This window comes from Scaptodrosophila lebanonensis, unplaced genomic scaffold (genome assembly GCF_003285725.1).
Source record: "Scaptodrosophila lebanonensis strain 11010-0011.00,11010-0021.00 unplaced genomic scaffold, SlebRS2 tig00001410-arrow-pilon, whole genome shotgun sequence".
Classification (NCBI taxonomy): Eukaryota; Metazoa; Arthropoda; class Insecta; order Diptera; family Drosophilidae; genus Scaptodrosophila; species Scaptodrosophila lebanonensis.
This window is the reverse complement of record NW_022060738.1, coordinates 2,870,846-2,898,073: the sequence shown is the minus strand read 5'-3', so window position 1 is coordinate 2,898,073 and position 27,228 is coordinate 2,870,846. Positions and strand designations below refer to the sequence as shown.

The following is a 27,228-nucleotide window of genomic DNA, read 5'->3' as shown; positions in this document are numbered from 1 at the left end:
CTGTTTGATTTTATAATACGCTTTTATATCAATATTATTATTATAATATTTTAGGTCCTTTTTGCTTTTCAATGTCTATTACATTTATTTGCATTACTTTGTTCGATTTATTTCTATTATTACATGTGGACATTGTTCAAAAAAGGACAATGTTTTCAATGACACTTTTAGTGCTTAATTAAATGTCGAAACATAAATAACTTTACAGTTTATAAAATGCCATAAGCTGTTGTCTTGAATATTTAGAAATAACGTTGTTACTTTTCTCACTTTTATCCTAACCTGGCAATTTAATTCGAAATTAAATTTGTACTTCACTTCCTACCATCCTAGTAGAGCTGGAAAATATTCGAAGTTGACTGTTCAATTAGCTTCGCTATTTTCTCAAAAATCAAATGGATTAATCGTGAACAGAACAAAATTAAATCAACGTCATTTTCAGTGTATTAATTCAAGTATGCATGAGACTTTATAGGATTAATCGATTCTTAGCAAAAATGTTAAACATCGATTCTCAATCTTTTTCTGCAGCTCTACTTTCTAGACGTTGTAAATTTTGTTTATAAGTACAAAAAAAAAAAAAAAACAGCGTATAATATCCATGTTTTCAAATTTCTTTCCAAATATATCTTTCCTAGATAGTATTATTTTGCCATTAGCCATTAGCCAATTTAAATCGTCTTTTATTCTTTTTTCTTTTTTGACAGAGAGACACGTGTGTGTTTATTCGATTCTCAGTCCTAACAGTCCAAGCGATTAAAAATGTTAACCACTCGCCATCAAAGCTTGTGCGCCTTGAACGACTTTTTAAGTGGCACAATGTGGAGCGAAATGAATATGTAAATCAAACGAGCAAGCAGACACACACGCGGACACCTCCGCACCTCCCTGCATCCCACCTCGATGGAAAACGCGTTGAAAATGAAAATAAATGCGAGTGTTTAAGTGATTTATATGCAGCAGCACTTCAATTGCAAACACCCGAGCCCGGGGGGTGTGCCAATGACAGGCCACACATATATGCATATGTTAGTGTGTGTGTGTGTGTGCTGTGTATGTGTATGTGTGTCAGTCAGTCAGGGCTGTAGATAAATTCATAACTGCATGTCTGTCTCTCTCTCTCTGTCTCTGTCTCTGCTCTGCACACCCAAGATGTCTAAAGATTAACATCGCAAATGTTTTTACCGTCGCGCTTTTGGCGCATCATAAATTTTGTCCGCCAGCTCTGTTGCCATTGGCACAAAAGAGTTTTATGTATGTGTGTATGTGTGTAGATATGGCACATACTTGTACAATGTTTTTATTGTTATTGTACACCTGCAAAGGCAGCCAGAACCTTTGCCAGGCTGGGTAAAAGTTTTCATTTTTGGCACACACCAAGAAAAAAAAATTGACAAAAATTATTGCGTGTGTCCGGAATATTAAAGTCGTTTCAAATTGTTGCACAAGGGGGTCAACCATGTTTGAGAATTCCGACTTGTTTGTCCATTTACTAGAATATCATAAGAAAAACGAACCTTTTCGGCCCATCAGCCCACAAGAAAAGGTCAAAAGAGTTCAAAACTTGAGGAATTTAAGCCAACATGCAACCTTTATGAAAAATGTACATTTGGGTTAACATTTAACTTTGAACTTGATGTTGATGATAACAATAATATTTTCGTGAGAGGGCTTGACAACAAATTCTCGCACTTCAGCAAAAAACGATCCAAACATAATTCGGAATCAGCCCATTTTTAGATAATGACAATTATTTTGTGATCACTGCTCTGAGAATTTATAGAGAGTTAGGCTAATTCGTAAAGATCACAGTTATTTCAACTTCCTTAAACACAACATATTTCGTTGATTGTTTTATTCGACAGGTTGGGAAGAGTATCTAATATATTCTTCGTAGAGTATGGCCTCTGAAGTTGTATTCTTCTGTTAGCTCTGTCAGGCTGACTTTAAAACAAAAACAATAAAACAGATATAGCAGGTGGGGAGTGCTTTGGGAAAAAAATAAACTTGTCCTTTCTTAGACTTAGAAGAGAATAGATACTTAGCTTTGTGTTTCCAGCGAAGCTTCCATTGGGAACAAGGTATACAGAGTGGAAGAGTAGAGTCAAAGTATGCTTTGAATGGACGACTAGGTGGATAGATCCCACCCGATCTTCGGTTCGTCTGCACAGTTGATTTGACGACCACAAGCAAAAATAAAAAGCAATCTTGTGGCGTGAATCAAAGCCATGTTTGGAGCAACTCAGCAGCTACAACTAATTGGGCGTATACTTGAACAAGCGCCAGATTCACCAAAAAGCTCTCACTGAAGAACAAGATCCCCATATGCAAGCCCTTCATCGCTCCTTCCTGTTATGTTTTTTAAGAACTCGACCACCTAGGATAACCCTTCGCCATTGGCACATGATAACTGCAAACATCGAAAGATGTCGTAGGGGTATCCAAAGTTGGTGGAATCTCTTAGAAATTCGAGTTCTGAGGCGGCGCAAAAAAGAGGTTTGATAGAGGGAAGGAGGCTACGGACCTTGTCGAGAGATTTTTACGTAAAATAAAATTCGTAGCTTAAGTAAATTGTTTAAGTTTAATTTAAGTTGTTCAAAATAATAACATAATAATTAAATAATTAAAAAAAAGTCTTATCTTAATACCAATCCGAAACGGGATTAATCAAGATTGTGCAATATTGAAGAAACATACTTTTTTTTCAGAGTGTATGTATTTCATAAATATATTCAATATAAAATATTTGCGAGTTCAGATTGAATATAAAGAACAACGAATCAGCAAGTGAACTAAACTTTGAAATGGCTGTCTATTTGAGGATTGGAATACAGTGACGCGTAGAAAAGATTTGAAAGGAAAAATTAATGACACGTATAGGTTTTCCTACCAAGCCGAATTTATTTTTAGTAAATTGTAGGAAAGGACAATAACATTTGAAACTCTAATCCGTTTTTAAAAATTTTGTTGCTCGCCTTTGTCGTTTAACCACTCCTGCTACATAATTTAAATCCATTTGTTGCTCAAAAGCGTTAGCTGTCAACTTACGATAGTTAAAAACTTTGCTATCAACTGGAATTAGTCATTTCATTAATTAAGGTCGGCTGCCATCATTTATTTTACAAATATTACAGCTACATAAAAACTTGCCTCCAAATAAATGGAAGGGCACACACACACACACAGAGGCATGCGGATAAGTATGCAATAGTTTCTGTGGGCAGAAATAACTTTTTGTAAATTGCCATTCACACACACACGCACACATACGCACAGTATATAGTGTAGTTATGTATGTGGACAGGTCGAAGGGTATGCAAATGCAATTGACGTGGATGCTGCTGGCACACATACACACACGCTCGCATACACACACACACTTGCACATTCTGATGAGCACACTTGCATTAAAATTCAATTTTGGTTGTTGGGTGGGTTGGGGGGCCTGTTGTTGCTTTTGGTATTGCTGTTGTGATTGGAGGTTGTTGTGCTCGCTGGTGTCACTTGCTCGACTCATTAAATATTAATTGTAAATTTTAATTAAAATAAACCGAAACGATTACGACAGCAGCAAACTGGAAAACTGGCAAACAGCCAGCTATCCACAAAACAACGACAACAACGACAACAACAGCTGTTGGTACAGGTAAGGCTTACAGAATTTCTTTCCGCCTGTCAACCTGTATAATTTGTATGTTTTTATGTGTGCCTTGAAGTATGTAAGTATTGATTATACTCGAGAATAATTGCTCATATGGGAAACTATAAATGAATGCATGAATAGTTGAGGCGAGTGCGATTATCAAATACCTTTACAAACAGGCTCAGGAAATGCCCAGGACTGGTATAAATTATTAACAAAATAGAAGTCATCATTGCTCTTACATTTTAATCTGATTTAAATAACAGCTTCGTTTTTGTCAAATGTAGCTTTAGATTGTTACAAAAAAGCCATCCAAATAAGCAAAAGGTGTGGTTATTGACTTAATAGTTTATATACCGTTTACTGCTTAAAGTTTGAGCAATACTTTTTATTGCTTTCGATTGTAGATAAATATTCTTAACCTCAAATTTGTGAACTTGTACAAATGGCTATGGTGGATTATTTTATATAGAATAACTAACAACTTGTTTTTAATAGAAATTTTACAAAAAATATGAATGCAGGAAAATTATAAATTTTAAGATGCATGTTTCGGCAGCAGAAATGGAGAAATAGACTACTTGTTGCGCGAAAAAGCCGAGTGTTCGATCATCTTTATTACTCCACTAGTATGGTTTGCTTTATTACTCATTACTCATTTAAGCTTTGTCGTTATTTAAAAGCCGATTTCATCTTTAGATTATTAAAATGCAAGCACACTAGCAGGGCATAACCAAATGAAAAGTAAAGAAAAGTATAAAAATAATAAATTTAAATTCAGTGGCAACACATACATTCAATACACTAGTAATAACAAATATAATAAGGGCCAAAAAAATTTAAAAAATATATTCACATACTAATTTCAATTATAAAATGTTTGTTAAAATAAAATAGAACATATAAATATAACATTACATTTTAAATGAAGTAGTTGTAGAAAATATGTAGAAAATAATATTTTCCTGACAATTATATTATCCATCACAGATTGCGGCAGACAGGATCGAATAGCGACTTTTTTAATTCATGTGGTTTCTGCTAAAAGTATTTCCAACGAAGCCTAAAATGTTTCATTTGCAATGTTTATTTGCGATTGCTCGCACGTGCATTAAAAATGAGCAATGTTGTGATTACAGTTGTTTATATTTTTAATTGAGTTGAGTAAATAGACCGCAATTTATTCTAATAAATGAGAAGTCAACAAAAACAATGATTATAGTCAGCAATTAATGAAATGTGCACATACTACATATATAGTCGTATGTACTCGTACTACATGCCACACAAATGCTCTTTTCTATGTGCCACATTCATAAGTATTTGAAACAAGAGTGGAAAGCTACCTTGAATACCTTTTTATGGCACTATAGGGTATAAAAAATCAGTCTGCCCGTTCTTACGTTCCGGGAGTAAAATGCTATATTAATTATGCATGCAGGGCGTTACATGGAAATGCATTTAACAAAATGGCGTATGTGGCATGCGAGTGACAGTTGGAGACTGCGGAAGGAAGAAGAAAAAAAGGAAGAGCTACAACAACGGCAACAACAACAACAACAACAACATTGACAGCATGTAGTCCAGTTCTTAACGAAGGCTTAATTACAAAAATGCGCTTATGCCGATTGGTTTTTTTGTTGCTGCACTTGACTTTTATGTAAGAACTCGGCAAGCACAGCTTGGCAAGCTGTCATTTTGTCATTTTGTCAGCCTGTCAGTGTGTGACTGTGGCAGTTGAAGAGGCAGGTATGCAATCAAGCACAGCAGGAGGAGTTTTCAGAGTTTACAGTTTCGTTTTTGGCTGGAAATTGGCAATAAATTGTATTTTAATAATCTGCGCTTTACATCCAACTAGTCAGCCATGCGTGAGTGTCTGGCTGACTGGCTGGCTGGCTGGCTGGCTGGCTGACTGGGTAGCTGGATGGCTGGAGTGGTCTTATGGGCGTAGAGGCGTATTGTGGGCGTGCCGCACTTGTACAATAAATTGCGCCAACGACACGACCACAACACCAACACCAACACCAACAATAACAACGACAACTAGGCAGACTCTCACCCACACACACGCCGGGAGATACTCTTTGCGATTTTATTTATTTAACGCCATTTTTTCGATTTCACGTTTGTGTCCGGAATTGCATTGACCCGTAACATTATTTTCTCTCCCTTTTTATTTATATTTTTATTTTCGTTTTCATTTTTGCCGCTGCTGCGCCTTTTTTAAGCACAATAAGTTATTACGCCCGATTGCGTTAATGATCATTTATAGCTCAGCGAATTCGCTGTTGGCCACTGTTGGCTTATGTAAATGGCAGCACGCACTTTTCCGGTTTATCGCGCTTTAATGTTGCTTATGTGGCTGCCGAATCAAAAGCCGCCAATGCGGCTTATGCTGCACCGAGAAAAAAAAGGGGTAGCATCGATAACAAGCAATTATTTGGTAGAAGTCTCGCCATGTAAGCAAGCAAATTCTTGCTCTTTTTTACCAAATCGATCAATGAATTACATGCATTCATTTTCTTATTGTAGTCTGTACCCAACAGGATATTTAGATATTTAGAATAGAAGTAAATGTTCAACATAAATTAACTAATTTATTTTTCAGTTGTGCTTCTTTTAAGGATAAGGTGAATATATATTCTTGATGTTCTGCAAATAACTGAGAACTTGAGACGAGCTAAGAGGAAAGAGCAAAGGACACTGCCCACAATTTAATAAGGAACACATCTTCAAGGATTGGCCTCCGATTAGCCAGCGAAGGAGGATTAATTAAGCTGAAGTCTTCTTGAGGTGGGTGAGCAAAACCAAGGAATTGTTTCTGAGCAGACTCAACTCGATTCTGATCTGCATTCTGAGCAGTATTCTAGTATAGACGCTACCTGTGAACTGTACAGGGATCATTAAATTCTTTGGACCATCAATTAATGAATCCAAGAACGCCCTTAGTTTATTTACGATAGAAGAGTTGTGAAGGTGAAAGTGCAATTAACTGGTTTATTGTCAACCATAAAACTGACTAAATGTGGTCTGTTCCGATGAACTCACATTTAAATCAGTTAAGGTGCAAATGGTTAATAAAGGACCAACGCTGCATGCAATTCAGATAATTCTATATGCGAATATTGTAGAGATGGCAGAATTAATGAAGATTCTTGGTTAAGTGTAACACAACTCTCGCAAATAAACATTAAATGTGCTTCTTAAAATTATGTAACTGGGGTACAAATATGAATGATTGGATATCAAACAATTTGATTTAGTGCTGTTAAGTAATAATAACTTTACAAAATATTATACTTCTAGGTACTTCACTGATTTATGCTGCTTGTCCTATCCAAGCTGCAAAAAAAACAATCAATCTAGATATGATAGGCTTGTTGCAAATAATTGCTGAATGAATGCATTTTTGGTTGAAGCAAGCTATCATAGTCTGGCATACTACTCGTATGTATGTATAGTATATTCTGTCGTCTTTAAATCTGAATATATCTCGACTAATGACTGGCAGAGCAGCCCTGGACCTGTCGATATTGCTGCGTTTTTGTCAACCGTTTTTTTATAACATCCACTCTCTGTCGTTGAGGAATGAAAGTATAAAATAACAAATGCAATTATTGTAAAATTGTTATTGTTGATTGAGTTTTTAAAAATACAATTGATTAAATATAAACAAGAACGAAACGCTGTGCCCACTCTTTGTGTGTCTATTAAACACTGTCTGTATGTGTCTGTATGTGTCTGTATGTGTCTGTATGTGTGTATGCAATGCAGAGTTCAGGCAAACCAGCAACAAGAACAACAACCACTGGCAGAGCATGGGCAGAGGCTGCAACTCCGTTTGACCTATCACAATCAAACTCGACATGAGGTCACATACAAGGTGCGTTCCAAAGTAAACAGGACTTTTTGAATCTAGCGCCCCCTGGTGGCGCTATCTATATGTCGACTGGTGCGTTAGAATCTGCCATCTTTATCGATCGTTCAGTGAGAATTTCATGACATTTCATCGATTGGAAGTGAAGTTATTGCGTTTTAAGTGTCAGTATGTTTGTGTTATCGGTGCGAAAATGAGCTTCGAACAAAGAGCCAACATTCAATTTTGTTTTAAAATTGGTAAAACTTTTTCCGAAACGTTTCAATTGATGGAACAAGTTTATGGCGATGATTGCCTACCCCGTAGCAGAGTGCACGAGTGGTTTCAACGTTTTCAAAGTGGTCGTGAGGACATAAATGACGGTCAACATGTGGGCCAATCAAAATTCGTGATCACCGAAAATTTGAATCCTGCATAAAGCTGTATTGAAGCAGAAGGAGACTATTTTAAATAAAATAAATTGATTTGGCCGAAAAAAACAATTTGTTCTGTTTTTTTTTTTTAAAGTCCTGCTTACTTTGGAACACACCTTGTATATACATAAGTACTAACCAGATGTAATTGTCAAATTTGAGTTTCAAATTCGAAGAATTACGAGAGTTATGGAAAGTCATTTAAGCGGGGGAGTGTGGGGATGCATCAGAAAAAATTAAACCATCTCCTTTATCAGACTTAGAAGAATCTGAATCTGAAGTTTAATACTGAGGGCTTTGAGCTGAGATCCTTACGTTCATACAGACAGACGGAGTTTGAATCCTTTATGACCTTTTTTTCTAAGTGTGTGTAAATATTTACTTATTGCCTCACCGGAACGCGAGTGCGTGTTTTTTATGCCTAAGCGTTGTTAATGCGTTGCCATTTGACATTTTATTGACTTTCATGAGCTAGTTTATTATGGTTTTTCGGCTGGTTGTGTCTTCTGAGGAAGAGCCGTGTGCATGGCTCATACTTATAGTAGATTTTGCCTGCTGCTGGGCCTTTGAGTGTTTATGAGAGGAGGCTGGCCATAACAAATGGTCGAAAATATCGCTCTAAGTGCGTACTTGTATGTACATGCATGACTTGAAATCACATAGTGGTTGGGTGGACTGCAGTCTAGGGCAATAAATAACTGGTTCTAATTCGCTGCTTTGCCGAAGATGAAGTATTATATGTCGACTGGTTTTTATTGCAAGAGCTTACAGCCACCCGTAGCTATGCCTTGACTTGGATTAGATTAAAAGCCCACGAGAAGAATTATTATCATTATTATTATTCGCTCGAGTCGGTTGCAGTGTTTTGTTGAACTTAAATACTCTTTGATATCGTTCAACAGAGGGAGAGAAAAAGAGAGAGAGAGAGAGAGGGAGGGAGAACTTGTACACCAAATAGCTTAAATTTTATATCCTGTTCGGCGATAAAAATATAAAGATATGTTCCCCTGTACGTTTGTATGAATGCAAGGATCTATAATGCCATATTCTTCTGAGCAGAATGCTTGCAATTCCAAAAACAATTGTTGTTAGTAATGATTGTTCTATGAAGAATTAAACCTACTTATTTTATGGGGGCCTGGCAGGAATCCCATTGTGAGTTCGTTTCTGAGTGCAGACACCGGTTGGAATCATACCGCAAGTAATAATAGCTTGAAGAGTAATACTGAAATTGCACAGTTAAAATAAAATGCTAATATCCGTCGTATAAAAAGACGACACAATCGGTGATGACGATTTCCTTGTAACAAAAGTGGACGGCCAAATAAAAATATTAAAAAAACCTGTTATATAGACAGCTTAAAATATCGCTGTGTCATGGAAAATCTTTGCGTGGTAAGTACTGATTCGATCGGCTCAGTACAGAAATAAGAATTGCGAGGAAGATGTAAATAAGATAGACTGCCGGACGAACGACGATGCCTAGTCAATAATATTATTCAGTCCTTGAGGCAGAATAAAACGATTTGAAAACAGGAAAAAGTGTAATGGTTTTATGTTTTCAATTCAAAAGGCAGGCATGCTTTGCAGATTTGCACGAAATGAATTAAATATTGTTTATTATTTATTGAATATTGCTTCGTTACTCACCATTTGGAAAATGATTTTATGGTTTTTTGCATGCATCAGAAAATCAAAGCCACATTTTACACATTCAATTGAATTTATTTTCATATATTACTTATACGCACAGCTTAATAGCTAATCCATTTTGGTTTTTCAAGTTTGTTTTTGGGGTTCTCTAGATACTTTTTCATTCCAATTAAGCTATTTTAACCCCATATATTTTATTGATTTATTTCGCGATGCCTTTGTCTTTTTTTTATCCATTTTAAATACTTGTTTGTTTGTTTGTTTGTTTTCAATTATGTTTGTTTTTGTATCAATAATTTGGACTTTTGTAAAATTCATCAAAGTGAGTTGCTGTTTGTTGTTTAAATTACATTTATTTATTATTTGTATATTTATTTTTATTTAGTTCTTTAATATGCACGAACGACATTGATGTGGAGTTTGTTTTGCTTCGTTTGTAGGTTTTTACATTTAACTATTCGTTTACTTAATGTAAGAGTCGACAATGCATATGTAGTATGTATGTATGTACTTGTATTATGACAACGGGTATAAAAACATTTCGAAAAAGTGAGAAAAAAACATCTGGAATGGGCTCGGGATGAGAAGGGGAAATGCAAAGCCTGGCTGTAAATGTCAAAAAGCATATGCATTTAATAAATCTATTTTTAAGTGAATTGCACAAATCATTCGCTATCACAGAAGATACACAAACCCAGGGCAACATATAGTATACCTAATAAAAAGAGCAATTACATTAACAACAACAACAATAATTGAATAGAGCTATGTTTTGTTTTGTAAATGAAATCGAGTGGGGCACAAGGTCGTCCGCCTAACCCTCTAATGCCAAATGAGAACCAGAAGCAGCAGAAGCCATGTCCAGAGGCTCATCAGTGCGCGGGTGGAGCCTGCAGCAGTTGCAAAAATGTTCACACCACTCCAATCGCTTAGTCCGGCCAGATTCCTTGAGGCCACCCGCATCAGATACGTCGTATTTGCCTCCAGATGGGAGATTATAAATCGATGGCCTGCGAAACAAACAAAAGGAATTCAGTTCAACAATTCAATTGAAAAAAAAGAGCTCTACAGCTATTTAATTCATTTATGCTTAAGCCGACCAATACTATTGTGTTATTTTAAACAAGATTTAAATAAAATGGGTGGCTTTTAAATGCAATTGTATCTTAAAATCAATCGAATATACTTATTAGAGGTAGAGGGTTTGATTTTCTTGGAATTTGTTTTAGACGTTAAGCCTAAATTTCGGTGGGAATTATTTGTCTGTTTAACGACCCGACTATGGTCGTTATAATTGGATTGGCTTGGAATCATCAAGTAACCCTAAGTGTTAGTCCAATAAAAGAGCATTAGAAGAGGAATTTCTCCTTCTTGCCGTTTCTGCTAAAGTGCCAGTTTCGTATTATTACGCAGATTATTATAATTTTTTTGTTCAACAATAAAATCATTCATTTATATTAACTTTGAGAAAGCGAGGATTTACTAATATTGTTTTTTTTTTGGGAATATCTATTTTAATATCTTTTTTAAATTGTTTTTGTTTTATTTTTATTTCAGTAAATATTAATTTTTAAATTTATAATCAAAAAAAATGATAGTTTGTTAAAGTAAAACTTAAAATGAATCATTATATTGTGAATTGCGAATGAATAAAATCAAAAGATAATCGTTATTTTGTACTTTTAATAATAAGACTTGTAATGATCCCTGATCTGGAGAGCTCTATTGAGCTTTGTTTGAAGCCCTGCTTAAGCTTTATCGTTCTTGTTCAATGAGTGCCCCATTGTATCGTAAGCTCATTAGCCTGACAGTCTTCCCGTTCTCTGCATTCTGAGCCGCACATGGCACCCACATCAGATTAATGACATACTTTCCGGCAGCCAAATAAAGAGACAGTCGGAAGCTGTTTACGGTTTTCAAAAGTACTCGAATGTGTGACGCAGCCGAGAATTCAATAATAATCTGTAAGCGATAATGGTTGTTTGACAATATGTAGTACAAGTATGTATGTACATACAGGGTGCGCCATCTTTTATGCCGGTATGTAAATATTGAATAACTTTGTCATTAGTGAACCGACTGACTTGAGTAGACCAGTGTTGAAAACCTCAGTTCGAGAAATTGTACAGAACCAAATTAAATAAAAATATCTCGTACTTGAAAATCGGTTGTTTATTTTCAAATATATTCAATGTATAAGCCAGTTGTAGTGTACAGAGTAGTGAGGGAATGGTAATCGATATTGCCATTCGACAGTACAGTCTGCACTGGACACAAGCGAACTGCACTCGTTCTATGGGAAGAGAGTCTTCAAGTTGAGTTCAGTGGTTGATCTTGTGTTGTATGCATATCACATTCTATCAACTAAAGAAAACCCTTTATGTAAACACCTAAATATACTAATCTTGTCATTTAATAATTAAAGCACTTTGTGAATAAATTAAGTAAAATAAGTGTGTGTTCAGCCCACATGTATTTTATAATTGCAAGGACTAGTCGATCCGACGCGTCGGACATGTCTCGACATGTATCGATTTGTCTTATCATGCTGATGGCGTCTGCTACACACCCTTCTGCCCATAATATTTTCCACTGCCATGACCGTATAATTTGAGCCGACATGCGAGTATAGACCGATTTATTAACATACTACTCGTAGTATTAAGGACAGAGTAGGAGTGGTGCCTTTTCACTTACCTCGATGGAAGGAGAAGTCTCGCTGCTTTGCGTAGCTCCAGTTGCCTGCACTGTACTTGAAATCGCTTTCGCTCATGTACGCCACTCGATAGCCGTAGATTTGCATCTCGTCCGTGGCATTTGGCATGCGTGGGGCGCGAATGTCCAGCTCGAAGGCGTCGGTGTAGAGGCGCTTTATCTGGAAACGGGTTGGCCTCGTTGGCTTGGCGCCCGCACGCAACTTAATGATGCGCTCGAGCGTGCCCAAGGGATTGCCCACCTTACATTTGTAGTCCCCGAACTGCGATTCGTTGCGTATGTGGAGCTGAAGGGTGGCGCCGTAGTCGGCGAAGAACACACGATGATTGAAGCCCACTATCCCTTTGCCGTTGTGCTGCCAAGTGAAAGATGGCGGCGGCTCGCCCATGGCATCGCAGCTGAGATTGACGGCCCCGCCTATATAGGCGTACTGTACGGGTAGTGTTTCATTGTAGAACCAGTGCGGCTTATCTGTGAACAAAGTGAGAGTGAAGAGGTGGGCTAAGGTGCTGGGGGAAGGTGTGAAAAAAAATGCATTTGCCTAAGTTGCTGCACTCATTTCATTTGACAAGCCCGCATGGGCTTGATGATGATGATGATGCGCTTTGTTTGTTCGCACCCGCAATGCATAGTCAACCACGAACATATAGTAAGTATAACCATCCATCTACTCGTACTCGCACATTCCCGCACCCTACATATAGATTGTTAAGCGGCAGACAGCCTGCCAGGCAGCCTCCTTTTCGCAAACAAAGGGCTCACGCGCAATGCGCTCATTTCCCTTTACAATCTCTCAGATTCCACACTCCAATCCGAACCCGTTACATCAGCTCCTGCACCTCGTGCATTTGTCGTTGTCTTCTGCAAATCCCATGACGTGCGGCTGTGGCGCCACATAGCCCATCCGTTACAATTCAAGCCGTTCCACAGTGGCTCCTGATTCCGCAAATGTAAAGTAAATGCTAAAAACGGATCCGCATAATATCCTTCATTTTTGCGCACCTACTTCTGCGATCTTTGATAGTCAGAAGGCAACCCAAAGATTTCGGAAACGGAATACACTAGAATAAATTGCAGGAGAGCGTACGCAATTGTTTAAAATGCATTGTACTTTGCATGAAATCTGAGCCACTGTGCACATCTGCACATCTGCACCTCTTCACCCGATGCATCTATTTAGCCATGTCGTGACCGAGTACTAGGTACAGGCGTTCCATTGAAGCGTAAACTAATAGCACATTTTAGCATTTCGTCGACGTTCCCATCCCCATCCCCACCCCAAACCCCAACCCCATTCCCGTCGCTGACGGCCCTCAGCCAACGCCCATGCTCATTGAAGTTTATTGCTGAGGAAATGCAAACATATATATTTCAGGATTTCAGTTGGCTACAAATTAGTTTCGGTCTGCGACTGGCCATGTTTACTTTTCGGCACACTTCTTGTCCGCTCTGTGGTACTATAAATAGTATGTGCACATGTCCGAGTACGTATGAGTAGAGTGTGTGTATACTTACTATATGTATAGTACTTGTATTTGGTAACTATGCATGATTCGCATGGTCATCATCATCGTCATCATCATCGTCATCAGCACATTTGGAAGGCAACTCAATTGTAGCATCAATTGCATTGGCCAAGCCAAGGCATATAGCTGACGGATTTGCCTGATTGATTTCAGTTGGTTTATGGAAGTATGTACGAGTCCTTGCCAAGACTCTTGCTCTGATGAGCCAAAGGACTGTGTGCGCTGATGAATAAATTTCAACTGACATATTGAAATTGTAAAGTAAACATTTTAAATTGATCAAAGGATAAGAGCGCATAGAAAAAGACAAGAGCCAGCACTTGCCACACCGACCATTGCATAACAACTGGGGGAATAAATGTTCACATATAGTATTTAACAGCAAAAAACATAAGCGCCCTACTTTGCAACTTTAAGAAAATACAAAGTTTTCCCTCTGACTTTGTATATATCTATATCAGATCTCATTCAGGCTAAGCAGATATTGGCATGAACAAAATAAATTATAGGCTAGCGTCAGAAAAACATTCGAGAGTACATTTCAATTGTTATTCATCAGAATATAAAATTGATAAAATGTCGATAAATATAAGTAAACAATGGGCAATATTAATAAAATCAAGTTAGTTTCAACAAGTAAAACACAGCTTTTTATACCCTGCACCCCTTGGGTATAAAGCAGAAGGAAGCAGGTCCGATCCCGTAAAGCATACATAACGACAGCAATTGATTGAGACATATTCGTCCGTTAGTTCGTCTGTCTGGATTTCACTAAACTTGGTATGTAGCCATGTCCCTCTGACCGCCTGTCCGTCCGTCTGTATGAACGCAAGGATCTCAGAAAGTAGAAGAGCTAGAATAACCAAGCTTGGTATCTAGATGATCCTAAGACCGAGAAATCACGAGTTTGGGTTTTTTTTCCATGGACCCCCCACTCCCCCCAGTTCGTATTTTCGTATTCGTACTCGCCATAGCTAAATATATTATTAATCAGGGTGACAAGCCGTCTGTCCGTCCGTCTGTCCGTCCGTCTGTCCGTCCGTCTGTATGATCGCAAGGATCTCAGAAAGTATAATAGCTAGAATAACCAAGCTTGGTATCTAGATTATCCTAAGACCAAGAAATCACGAGTTTGAGTTTTTTCCAAATACCCCCCCCCCCCCACTCCCCTGCAACTCGAATTTTTGACATAACTCCCATAGTTTTTGGAATTTCAATTTGGCAATAACATCCAGTTTGTGATTATGTATCCGTATGCCGTACAAGTATGCCATCATGATTGGTCAATAAATTGGTCTGAAGAAGTTATAGCCATAATCGCTGCCCTTGCTCTGCCCGCATCTATTGCTGTTGTTGCTGCTTTGGCTCAACTTTGTGCTGCATACATACACGCATATAAACACGCAGAGACACGATTCTGATGCAAATTTATTCTTTTCAAATAGTACATAAGCACTTATGTATGATGCATGTATGCGTTGAATATTTTATATATAATTTAATGAAATTTTTTATAATAATTTTTATAAATTTCGCTTTTTTGTGGAGAGTACAGAGTATTTTGCTGTCGAGCGGGCTCGACTGTAGCGTGCTTTCTTGTTTTAATTTAAGCATAAACATTTAACAATTAAAAGAAATACCAAACTTAGCAAAAGAAGCAAAGCATACATATAAAGGTTATTACGCCCACAAACTGCAGGAGGGGTTCGCTGTTTTTGTTCTTCTGGTTCAACTTTGTTTGGGTGCAGGGTATTGCACAGCCGGGCTTGCTCGACTCTAGTTTGAAACTAAAGAAAATAAAAAGAAAGTTGATAGCTCTTATGAATAGAATAGAATACAAATAAAATGATTAGTCCTGTTAAAATTGAAATTCAATTGATTAGATTCAAATTTTTTTCCCCCTTTTTTTCCAATCTTCAAATCTTCTTTTGTAGGACAATTAGCTTGTCAAGTACAATTAGTCAACAGATTTGTTTATAGGTTTTAAAGTCCACTTAAATCTCCGTGTCATGGCAACAAGCAAGCTCGACAATTCATTCACTCTCTTTATTTGGCATCTGAAAATATTTGACCATGGCTTTGACCTGCGAGCTTTCACATTCATTCCCCCTTGGGGTGCGAACAACAAGCACGCGGGGGAAACACATTTCTCATTACAGGCAACGAAGCATGCAGTTGTTGTTGGTGGAGGCATCGGGAGCGGCATAAATGGCTTGCAGGCAACAGCTAGCCAGAAGCAATTTTTGTCGAAGCATAAAATTTAAGTTGAAATGCAACTCACAGCTTGCGAGGTGGCATTCGCATTCGCATTCGCATTCGAATCGCCGCAAACGACGACGACAACTGCAGCAAATAATAAATTTTAGATTAAATATTATCAAGGGGCTGGGAACGTATCGAGAGATGCCAGGCACTTTTGTGTGAGAGTTGACAATGGAATTGGCGTTGGCGTTGGCATTGACGCTGACGCTGACGATGACGTTGACCAGCAGGCTTTGTGCATGGCTAAGCAGACACACATACATACTTGTATACACTTGTACATACGAGTACATAGTTAGATGCTGCAATAAACCCACAACTATATGGTGTCCCTCGCCCTCCCCCCGACCTAGCTGCAACTGAAATCGCAGTGACAGCCCGCATTGGTCGATGCTACTACTATATATAGTAGTATAGTACGTAGAAGTATTACTCCGGCAGCTCCGGCCACTTACGTTGTATCCTTAGCAATATTGTTATTTGATCGGAATCCGAAAAAGTTGGTGTAATACGCATCGCACGACATGTATACTCGCCGGCATCCGTTTGGCTAACATTCTTGATGAAGAGTCCGTCCGACAGACGTCTGTGTTTCGACGAGTTTACAGCTGGGTTTGTGTGTTGTTTGCGAGCGAGAAACGGAAAGAGGACACTAGTTAGATACAAGCAAGGATGCAGCATACATAGTTAACAAGTTTGCCATGTCATTGTTGGTTCTATGTGTGTGTGGGTGTGGGTGTGCTACTAACTGTTTATATTTTCGCCATTATGCAGCCAGAAGACTTCCGGCTTTGGCTCGCCCGTTACAAAGCAATTGACCATGGCATCGTGTCCTTCGCGCACCGATTGCACTTGTTCCGTTTTGTCAAATGAGATTTTCTCTGTGGCACACACAGGCAGTGGCAGTGGCAGTGGCGGAGGCAGTGGCAGTGGCAGTGGCACGGAAAACGGAAAAACACAAATTGTATAAATTGCTTTAGGGCAGTTGTAAATAATGAGAGACGGCATGAGGGAATAATAGATTGGTAACAACTGAGGTCATTGCTTACATGTTGTGGCATTGCTTGGGGGACAAACCGTTTTACATATTTTCTTAAACATCACAAAAGCAGATTAATTTGATTAATCCCGGGAGCTTCCGGGTTTCTGTTGTCTGATGAATTATTTAACAAGCTGCACTTCAACTAAACCTAAGACATACAAGTACAAGTATATTTTACAAACTCATTTAATTATTTACTAATGTTGGGAGTCTTTCTAGCCAGCTTGAGTAAAATGTGCCTCTATCAAGTTTTTCTTGAGAAAATCGTATTCTACATATATCGCTAGATTATTTGTTCACACCACATTTTAATTGGAAAGCATAGATTGTAAATTCTTTATTTACGTTCGATGCCAGTATTAGCGAGTGAGTTATAATTATTAACAATTGGCAACTTTTTTGTTTCCACAACAGATAGGACGCTGATTCTGATAACAATTTAATAAATAATTAAGTGCTGCAAGCAAAGAAGTAATGCAACCTGTTCCGATTTTTGCCGATAATATAAAATATGATTATAAATATAAAGAGCTGTTTATAACCGCATAGCAAACAATTAATAATGACATGATTGGTGTGAAGAGAATTTGTCCTTAATTTCTGCCTCACTTACTATTTAGCTGCCATAAACATACAAGTATATGTATGTATATCTACACTCTTGGATAGGTTTATCAAGCAATGCCGCCACAGTAGAGAAATCTTTTTTGATTTTCTTCTGACCCTCTTCTGCTTGTGTAAGCAGCCGCGTCGCTATCGGGCTTATTGGGGCTGGCGCCTTTTTTGAGTGAAAGCTGTTCTCTCGACTTACGATTAACAAGCAGTTCAAAGGATTTTTTAGCATCCTGCGTCGCTGCATCCGCTTCACAGGTCCAGTTGCCCTTGTCGGCGAGTGAAATATGCTCAAAGACCAGCGCTAGAAATCCTGGAAAGAGAGACACACATGCACATTGGTACACGTATACATGCGTGAGTGTGTGTGCGTGTGTGTGCGTGTGTGTTTGGCGCTTGTGTTGGAAGAAAGCAAGAATCGCAAGTGCAGGGGCATGATGTGGCAACGTTTACTTTTGCATAACTCGACGTTGGCATGTGCCTTGCAGCAACTAACATTTATCTCAGCATCTGTGGCATCTGCCGCTTCTGCTACTGCAACAGCTTCAGCTTCAGCTCCTGCTCCTGCTGCCCTCGACCACCTCGAGCACTTGGCATGTCTTGGCACACTTACCCGTCTTCTTTTCAATGTGGACACGGCCCTTGGTGTTCTCGCGCGTCTGGCCATTGGGATCACGCCACTTGGTGTCCATATCCTTTTGTACTGTTTTGCAGAAGATGATGAAGGAGTCATTTATAAAATGCGATATTAATGGCAACGATGGTGTCAGCGTGAGTGGTGGGGCATTGCCATTGTCATTGCCATTGTTGTTGTTGTTGTTGCTGTTGTAGTAAGCATTGCCCAGCTGTCCGAGCACTGCAACTGCTGCGGAGACAGAAGGAGAGGAGCGAGAAAAAACGCATTAAATTTATCACTTTTTATGTTGCAGATTTCTCAAGCTCTCAACATCTCAACATCGTGCACCCCCGACTCCTCTACACCCTATGCAGTGGGCGAAGCGAGAGACGTGCGGGAGGGGCATGAACATTAACATATTTTGTGGTGTTCTCTTAATTTTCGTTTCGTTCATGGTGAGCATTTCTTTTTTATTCAATATTTTCGAAACATTTATAACCTTATGATAATCTCTTATGATCCGTGATTTCAGACCGGTTAGGATTACTCCAATTTCTCGTTAGTGAAGCTATAAATAAAATCATCAGTAGTGTCGTTATTTCCAAGTCCTTTCTTATTCGATTGTGAAGCATGCTTTGAATAAAAATCTTGAAGTTTTAAAAACTGTTGCATAGGTTAAGAAAATGTATGAGTCTCTTTAAAATACCGTCTACTCAACAAGTTAAATAGTGATTCCTACTTATTTCACGTTTAACGTTTAAGGCATAAAGACATAACTTAGACTTGGAGCTTTACCCATTTTCCCATGACAGCTGTTTTATGAAGCTGTTAGTCTGTTAATTGATCGAGCTTTGTTGCCAAGTGGCTTCCTCATCGGACTCGTTAAGAGATTAACTTATCAGGAGTCAATTAAAGGTTTTAAAAAGTGTATATATATATGTTATATTTATATTATGAGGTTAAGGTTCAGACGCGGAATGGATAAGACAAATGGATAAGACATGCATCACAAGCTCTGTTTGGCGTCGGACAGATGGCTATATAGAGTCGTCCCCTCCTCCCGCCTTCTTTGGTCTCTGGTACCTAATATGTATAACAAACTTCATAATATACCCATTAGTTTTTGGGGATAGAGTACTATGGAGAAGGATGCAGAGAAGCATAATAAAATGGCAACTTGTGTTCAGCGCGTTGGGCTCATAACACTGGCCAACATTGGCCATTCCATGGATTCTACTTTGCTTCAATTTAATTAGCTTTTTGCGTTTGACTGAGAGAATGAATGAATAGATTTTTACCATGAAATGTTGCTCGCCAGCAGCCTTTTTGCCGCTCCTGCTGTTTTTATGAAATTTTAATGGAAATTCTTTTGCTTTGAATGCAGTTTGATGTTTTATGACCGAAAATTTATGAAAAATTTAATAACAAACTCATATTATTTTGCCCAAGCACACACACACACACACACACACACACACACACACACACACATACACACACACTTAAACTCAAACTCGTACTTGTATATATTTTTTTGGAAATTGCTTGCGCTTGCCAAATTTTAAAAGCTTTGTTGCCAGCTTGGCATTACGCATCACCTATACTGCCCGCCTTCAACTGCTAGCCCCGCCCCTTTGTTGGCCAAGGCCCAGGGCCCAAGGCGCTTGCATCCAATTCCCAACACGCGACGCTTTTTAGTTGCAAAGGCACGCGCGTTCTTGGCCCTCTGCCGCACCACTCGACCCCTTTAAGCTTCTGCTCCTTTGTAGTTGCTATTAATGTTTGAGCCAAATAAGTTCGGCCCTTTGCGCCAGCGAAATTGAAAATAAATATCAAAACTATTTACCAAGAATTTCTTTTTATTCCCCATCGCCCAGAATAATTATTGGTAATTGAATAGAGCAGCAGTGAACACATTTCTACGTTGCACTGCAATCTAACATTTTTTAAACAAATACTTGCACGTTTGAATATATTTTCTGTCAACTACAAGTATTTGCAAAGAGTTTGCAAAGTGACGAAAGCTTTTCCTCAATGTTATGGTCGGCTTTGAAAACATGAACTTTGCGAACATGATTGGCACAACATTATTTGAAAGAACTACCTCTTTCGAAAGTTGTACTCCTGACTCCTTATACAAGTATGAAAGCAAAGTTGTCGGAAGGTACACGAGCAACAAAAACTCGCCAGAAGTGTGCTTGTTTTTCCCTCAATGACACCCTTACTTCGAAATGTATTTTAAAGCGGTTTTAGAAATTTTAACAACTGCTGTTTCTGATTTTCACAATTTTGAGTTGCAATTAAATAACTGGCGAGCAACCAATTAAACTATTTCTATTCCAGATGCCAATTTTAGCAGTACTTTTAAATGTCCAATTTTTTACAAATATATTAACTATATATGTACATATTATTCTATAGAGATGAAATAGATGATGTACATAATATATCAATTCGTGGCTTGAGTGGTGCTTTAAAGTACAGGCAAAGCGTTTCTACTCACAATCATAAGCATGTAAAGAATGATATTTAATTTATAAAAAAATTGCATTTCCATTTGAAATTGAAATGAAATTACTGCTTAACAAATAACTTTTATGGAATTTATACTTTACAAATGGACGAATAGGTAGGAATGTGATAACAAGCCGTGTAAAATGTTGAAAAATTAAAAAAAAAAAAAACACTTTGAAACACTAATAATAATAATTTTCAAAATAATTTAACCACAATAACAATTGTACACTGCATTTGAAAACTAATTAGGCAATGGTATAGGGAATATTTAATTAGATAAAGACTCTTAATCATGAGGGCAGATGAGTCGAGCAAAGCCAACTCTATTTACATACATAAATATTTAAGATAAATGAAGAAGCAAGATTATTTAGGATCTATGTTAAAGCTCTCCTTTATTTGTGTATTGTGTTCTCTCTGTTCCAGCTCAAAAATTATACATTTTACAAATAATTCGTAATATTACAAATCGACTAAACTGAATATAGCTTTGCAACCGTTCTCATACAAATATATTAATTAAATCTGTTCTTCAAACATCATTGTACTTACACCTAACCTACACTATTGCCGCTCTATCTCTCTTATTCTCTTCTAACTGCGACCGCGCTCAGCGAGTCCTTGGGATAAATTAAAGTGGAAGGACCGTCTCATTTTAAATATTAACAAATTTTTATCATTGCGGCTATAGAACGTTAACAATTTTTTGTGGCCCCCCAAGCCACCAAAGTAAATGAAGCAAAAACAGACACGGTACATACATAGGAGACGGTTGTTTCCCACATACACAGATGTGCAGCACGCATAGTTTTTGTTGAATATGTCGAGCATGAATAATCTGATGTAAATATGCTTTTAACTACTAAGCTCGTCAGTTCTCTCCAGAATGTGTAGAAGAGCACTTAAGCTTTGCCTTTGCCGGCAACATACCCGTCTAGTACACCGAGGAAGGACATGTAGCAGGAAAATTGCCGCCCAACATGCGGCATATGCCTATGCGAAGAGCTCATATCAGAATCCGAGTACAAGTAGATGGCACAAATCCCTTAAACGCAATTTAATCATATTTTATGAATAGTGCGTTGTCAAGGCAATGCTAATGTGAAAAATGCTAATCCAATAAAAATTCAAATTCAGCTCCGCCATCTACGATTTGTAGCCAAAGCTTCACCAGACGTCCTTTTTTATATTTTCGATTTCCAAATAACGCCGTTTCATGGTTAACGCTCTCGTGCGCTGCTCTGCATATCAATCACGTCGCAAGTCGAGCAACCGGGCACTGACACTCCACTCCATTTTTTATTGCCAAGTTTGTTTGTCGTCATGACTGCTTCATCTATTTATTGACTGGCATAAATTGTTCTTTTATTGCACAAATTACAAATCAATTGTGCTCACGTGCGTAAAAAATCAAATTTAAATAATTTATTGCCAATGAAATATATGAGGTTTTTATCGTTCGCTATATATACATATGGAATATATACTCCAAAATGTTGCCCAGTTCATGGGGATTGATAAATCAATATTTATGTGCAAATGATTATTCAGAAAAGTGCATGCACGAATATTAGGTCCTCACACTTTTCAATTAGCCATTTAACAGTTAGTATCGTTGCCAAATTGTTCGAACTTGCGGAAATTTAATGCGTCTGAAATGTTGCAGCTTCCATCCGAGTAGTTGGATGGCCTCCCAGCCACCCTTTTTTTTCAAATTGCTGGCAAGCACATTTTTCGAATCGCAAATTCGTAGCATGCTTTTAGGCTGTGCCCAATAAGCCAGCGGCATGTGTCTGTGCATGCAGAACATGAATACATTGCGGTTAACGCACATATCTTCTTTTCCTCAATTGTCTATTATTATTTCTTTCATATTTTTACGCTTTGTGCTTCATTCCGCAACATTTGCACACGCGCTCTGCTCGAGGTGCTGTCACCTAAACCTAAGGCCATTCAGAAGCAGCCATGACCTTGCCCAGGCGCACTAAATAAATACGTTAGGGATAGGGACGATATACACACACATATAGATCTATCTTTGTCATTTTACAAGCTTTTCATTGGTTTTGAGCTCGAGAATTCACGAGTATTGGCGTGAACGGACACAGATAATGTTGCTATTACGTTTGTTACGCAACGAAAACATCCAACTGCTTTGCGAGGCCCTAATTTAATTTGGATTCAAACTAGGATGACGACATGAATATGTTTATGAATACTTGCAAAACATCCTCTTGATGAGGTAAGAAGCTTAATGGCGAAACAGCAACTAGAAAATTAATGCTATTACATTCTTTAAAACTAGCACATCTATTCAAGTAACAATACTTGAGACCGATTCAAAAATGTCTCTAAATCAGCTCTATTTTAAATTCATATGATTTATATTTACAAATTTAAACAGCAACTAGAAAATTAATTATATTCTATTCTTTAAAGCTAGCAGTTAGATGGGAGTATCAATACTTGAGACGGAAACAAAAATGTCTCTAAATCAGCTCTATTTTAAACTCATATGATTTATATTTACAAATTTAAACAGCAACTAGAAAATTAATTCTATTCTATTCTTTAACGGTATATCTATTCAAGTATCAATACTTGAGACCGAAACAGCTATGTCTTAAAATCAGTTCTTTTTTAAATTTATATTAATTTATATTATTTATAAATTTAAGCAGCAACTTCAAAGTTAATTCTATTATATTCTTTAAATCTAGCATTTAGGGGGGAGAACATCTATTCAAGTATCAATACTTGGGACTGAAACAAAAATGTCCTTAAATCAGCTCTATTTTAAATTCATATGATTTATATTTATAAATTTAAGCATTAACATGCAAATTAATTCAATTCTATTCTATTCTTTAAAACTAGCAGTTAGATGGCAGTATCAATACTTGAGACCGAAACAAAAATATATCTAAATCTGCTCTATTTTAAATTCATATGATTTATATTTATAAATTTAAACAGCAACTAGAAAATTAATTCTATTCTATTCTTTAAAACTAGCAGTTACATGGGAGAACATCTTGGGACTGTAACAAAAATGTCTTTAAATCAGCTCTATTTTAAATTTATATGTGCTCAGACAACAAGAGATAGAACAAGCACACAAGTCAAAAAATTATTTAAAATACCATTAAAATTTGGATTTATATGCCACTGGACGCGACGTCACATGTGTCAATAAAGACTACAAAGGATCTGTATCATCCGATTCACTTTTAGAAAACGGATTTTCAAAATCACCTATTTGGACCTAAAACTCAGAGCTGTGGAGAAAGGCAAGCAAGAGGACTGGCCTCCCATCCAAATCCTCTTGCAAGCACTCTAATCCGAGTTTGCAGCCAAAGTCAGCTGCGGTGCAAAGACCAACCAGCCCAGCGACCTATTTTCTTCACCTGGGCCTATACATACAATTAAACAATCAATTGTAAAATAAATTAGAGTAAGATTTGATTAATTATTGTTAGTCCCTCAAGAAAATAAGCGGAGATTCAATAAATTTTGAAATCTTTTTCGACTATTTCGATCGGTGCAGCCAATGAACAGTTGTATAGTATTATACTGGACATAGAAGCCAGACTGAGGTCTGCAAAAATGAAACTAAATTGAAAACCTTTTACTTTGCGAATTGACGCTGCCAAGATAAAGTTAAGGTGTAAGTTTAAGTTTGCTATTTTAGTCTAATAACTTTCTTTCAAAATTGCAAATTTGCAATTATCCATCAAGTTGAAACAAGTCGGAGATGTCTTCAAATAAGGAGGGGCCTTTTCATTTCAGCAGTCAAAATAGGTGTGCAAAAATATACCCAGTTCTAGCTACTTTTCGTGCTTAATTGGCAACTTGAGAATGTGTTTTTATTGTTGAACGAGGAAATAGAGAAGCGCTTGCATAACGCACTCGTAAGTAAGTATGTAAGTCATATAGCATAAGTACTCGTATTATTTCACAATTTCCAACCCGCACCCACACACACGACTGCACTCAGTGCATGAATCATTGTTGAGAGTTTGTACGAATGTCTGCGTGTGTGTGAGTGAATGGTCTGTGCGTGTGTGTGTGTGTGTGTGTGTGTGCGTGTGTGTGCGTGTGTGTGTGTGAACTTCCATTATTAAAATACGCACGCACACCAAATTGAAATCTTCTAAAACATTACACACCACAGAAACACTTTGCCCAAATTAAGCAGGCCAAGCAAAAGGAAAAGCAAAAACAAAAACAACAACAAAAACCGAAGTCAAAAGGGATTAGAGGAGGCGAAACAATTACAAAGAGGACTTTAGTGAAATGTCACTGGACATTCGCACTCCATTCTGTTTACCATTTTGGGCGAGCAGCAGGCAGCATAACACAATTAATAAATCCATTTTTCAATGCTGATGTCTGTTCCTTGTTCCCTACTCGTATATGCCTCTCCAATAGCCGCTGGGGCGGGCCGCTTAGGTTGCTATGCCGAAGGCGACGTAATCCTTAATGGTTAATTAAACTTGCGCTTGGGTTGGCTCTTCTGTTAATTATGCTTCCTCGACTCGAGCATATATTTGAGTACACATGTATGTTTGGTTTGTCTTTATGCGTATATTTCACTTAAACTGCTTTCAATGCCGCACGCTAGGATAATGACACTTGACTGCGGCCCGACAGTTCGCAAAATGATTGCTCATGTGCCGTTTGTGGCCAAAAGACGGCTGCCAGCAACAGCAACAGCAACAACAAAACTTTCGCTGCTGCCTGCACAATGCCATGACATCATCGCCTCGGGCAACGACAACGACAACATCATCATAATCTTGTTTTTTCTTTGCTTTTGCTTTTTACGCAAGTTTCTAGCTTTTTTAGACACTAACACAGGGCCACATTGGCATCCACTCGAACGATAACATTTCCGGCAACATATCCTTGAAACATGAAATTCGCATAGTTGGCCAACAAAATGGGCTCCGTGAAACGTTTATGTTGATAGTTGTCGCATCCTCTACACTGGCACACTTTGAAAAGGCGCGCGCGTATCCTTGCTCGGCACTTGCACTTGTGTAATTATCAAAAAGGACGTCGCTACGTTGTTATCAGTGGTTGCCGGGCGCTTTTATTGGCCCGCCATTCTGGTCCATTGCAAACGAGCGCCGAAATTCGACTGAAACAACTGTGACTGCAGCGGACCACAACAGGATGCACGCCACGCCGAGCAACGTCTCCTCGTGCCGCACGACGCACGCACTTCAGTCCGAATTGAGAGCAATTTCTTTCATTTGATTTCGTGCGCGCACTGAGCGTTCAAATCACAGCGACATCTGAAAATATACTGAAGATATTTCGCGTCCTGTTAAATCCTTTATTTTCGCATGTTCCGCCAGTCGCATGTTTGTGAAACTCAAACTTTCCATGTTGACACAGTTTTGTTTCTCGGCTATAAGCATGTTGCTGGCAGCATGTGGCCAAACATTTAAATGCCGCTGTTCGAAAAGTTGCCAAAGAACTCGGCAAGAGGGGCACGCAACATGTCTTGATGGCCGAGAGCTTTTACACACAGGGGTACTTGGCAGTGAATGCTTGCCATAAAGCCGAGCTTTCTTGTAGAACAATTTTTGAGAGTGCTTTCGCGTCTTTCAAAGCGAATAGCGAAAAGGATGCTTTGTGCATTTTAGGACCTATAATCACAACCCCAGAGCTTTGCCATAAAAGTTCCGTGCTCATATATTTTATGTACAAAAGTTAGCCTACAACTTGGAGTTCGAATTTGTTGACAGACATTAAAGCGCGTAAATGTTGCCCTCTTTTCAAATGTTGCTTGTTTACACGTCAAGTGCCGTAGTTACATACATAAATACTTATACGTATGTATATATGTCTGGAGCATTTTTGGATTTGTAGCGCCATTCAGGTCCATTGCAAACGAGCGCCAGAATTGCATCTGGTTCTGTTGCAGAGAGTCACAACGAAGAGTTATTTAATGAGCATAACAAGAATAGTTTATGGTGCTATGCCCACACACGGGGGAATATCAATCACTGAGTTTTCTTACAGACGAATATATGGTACATGGGGCGTAATAGGGCCCTGTATTCATTGTATCCCAACTCTCTGATGTTCATAGTCCATTCCATAGTCCATGGGCCATCCTATCTGATCTCAGAATCTCAGCTTTTCCCTAATAACAATAATCAGTTGCCATTCTAGTCGGAGTCCCACTTATTTTGCTTTTGGAGTCTGCTTGCATAAAACCTTAATCGAATCGATGTATACCTATAATTGAGGCAGTGGGACGAGAACTATTTGGTGGGCGTTGCAGCTATTTCGACTTTAGTATCTCCTAAGTATTTTAAGGTCCTAGGCTTCTGTAAGG

At 38.1% G+C, this 27,228-nt stretch overlaps 1 protein-coding gene across 1 annotated transcript; it reads right to left on the bottom strand.

The window, feature by feature from the left end:
- Nucleotides 1-9,787: 9,787 nt before the first annotated feature.
- LOC115630612 (fasciclin-2) lies at nt 9,788-25,995 on the bottom strand. Its single transcript, XM_030527237.1, has 7 exons — nt 25,207-25,995; nt 18,357-18,608; nt 17,943-18,056; nt 16,839-16,970; nt 16,545-16,697; nt 12,284-12,772; nt 9,788-10,596 (listed from the first exon to the last, which is right to left on the bottom strand). Exons 1-7 carry the CDS (start codon nt 25,250-25,252, stop codon nt 10,409-10,411), a joined length of 1,374 nt encoding a protein of 457 aa, XP_030383097.1. The 5' UTR covers nt 25,253-25,995; the 3' UTR covers nt 9,788-10,408.
- Nucleotides 25,996-27,228: the final 1,233 nt, after the last annotated feature.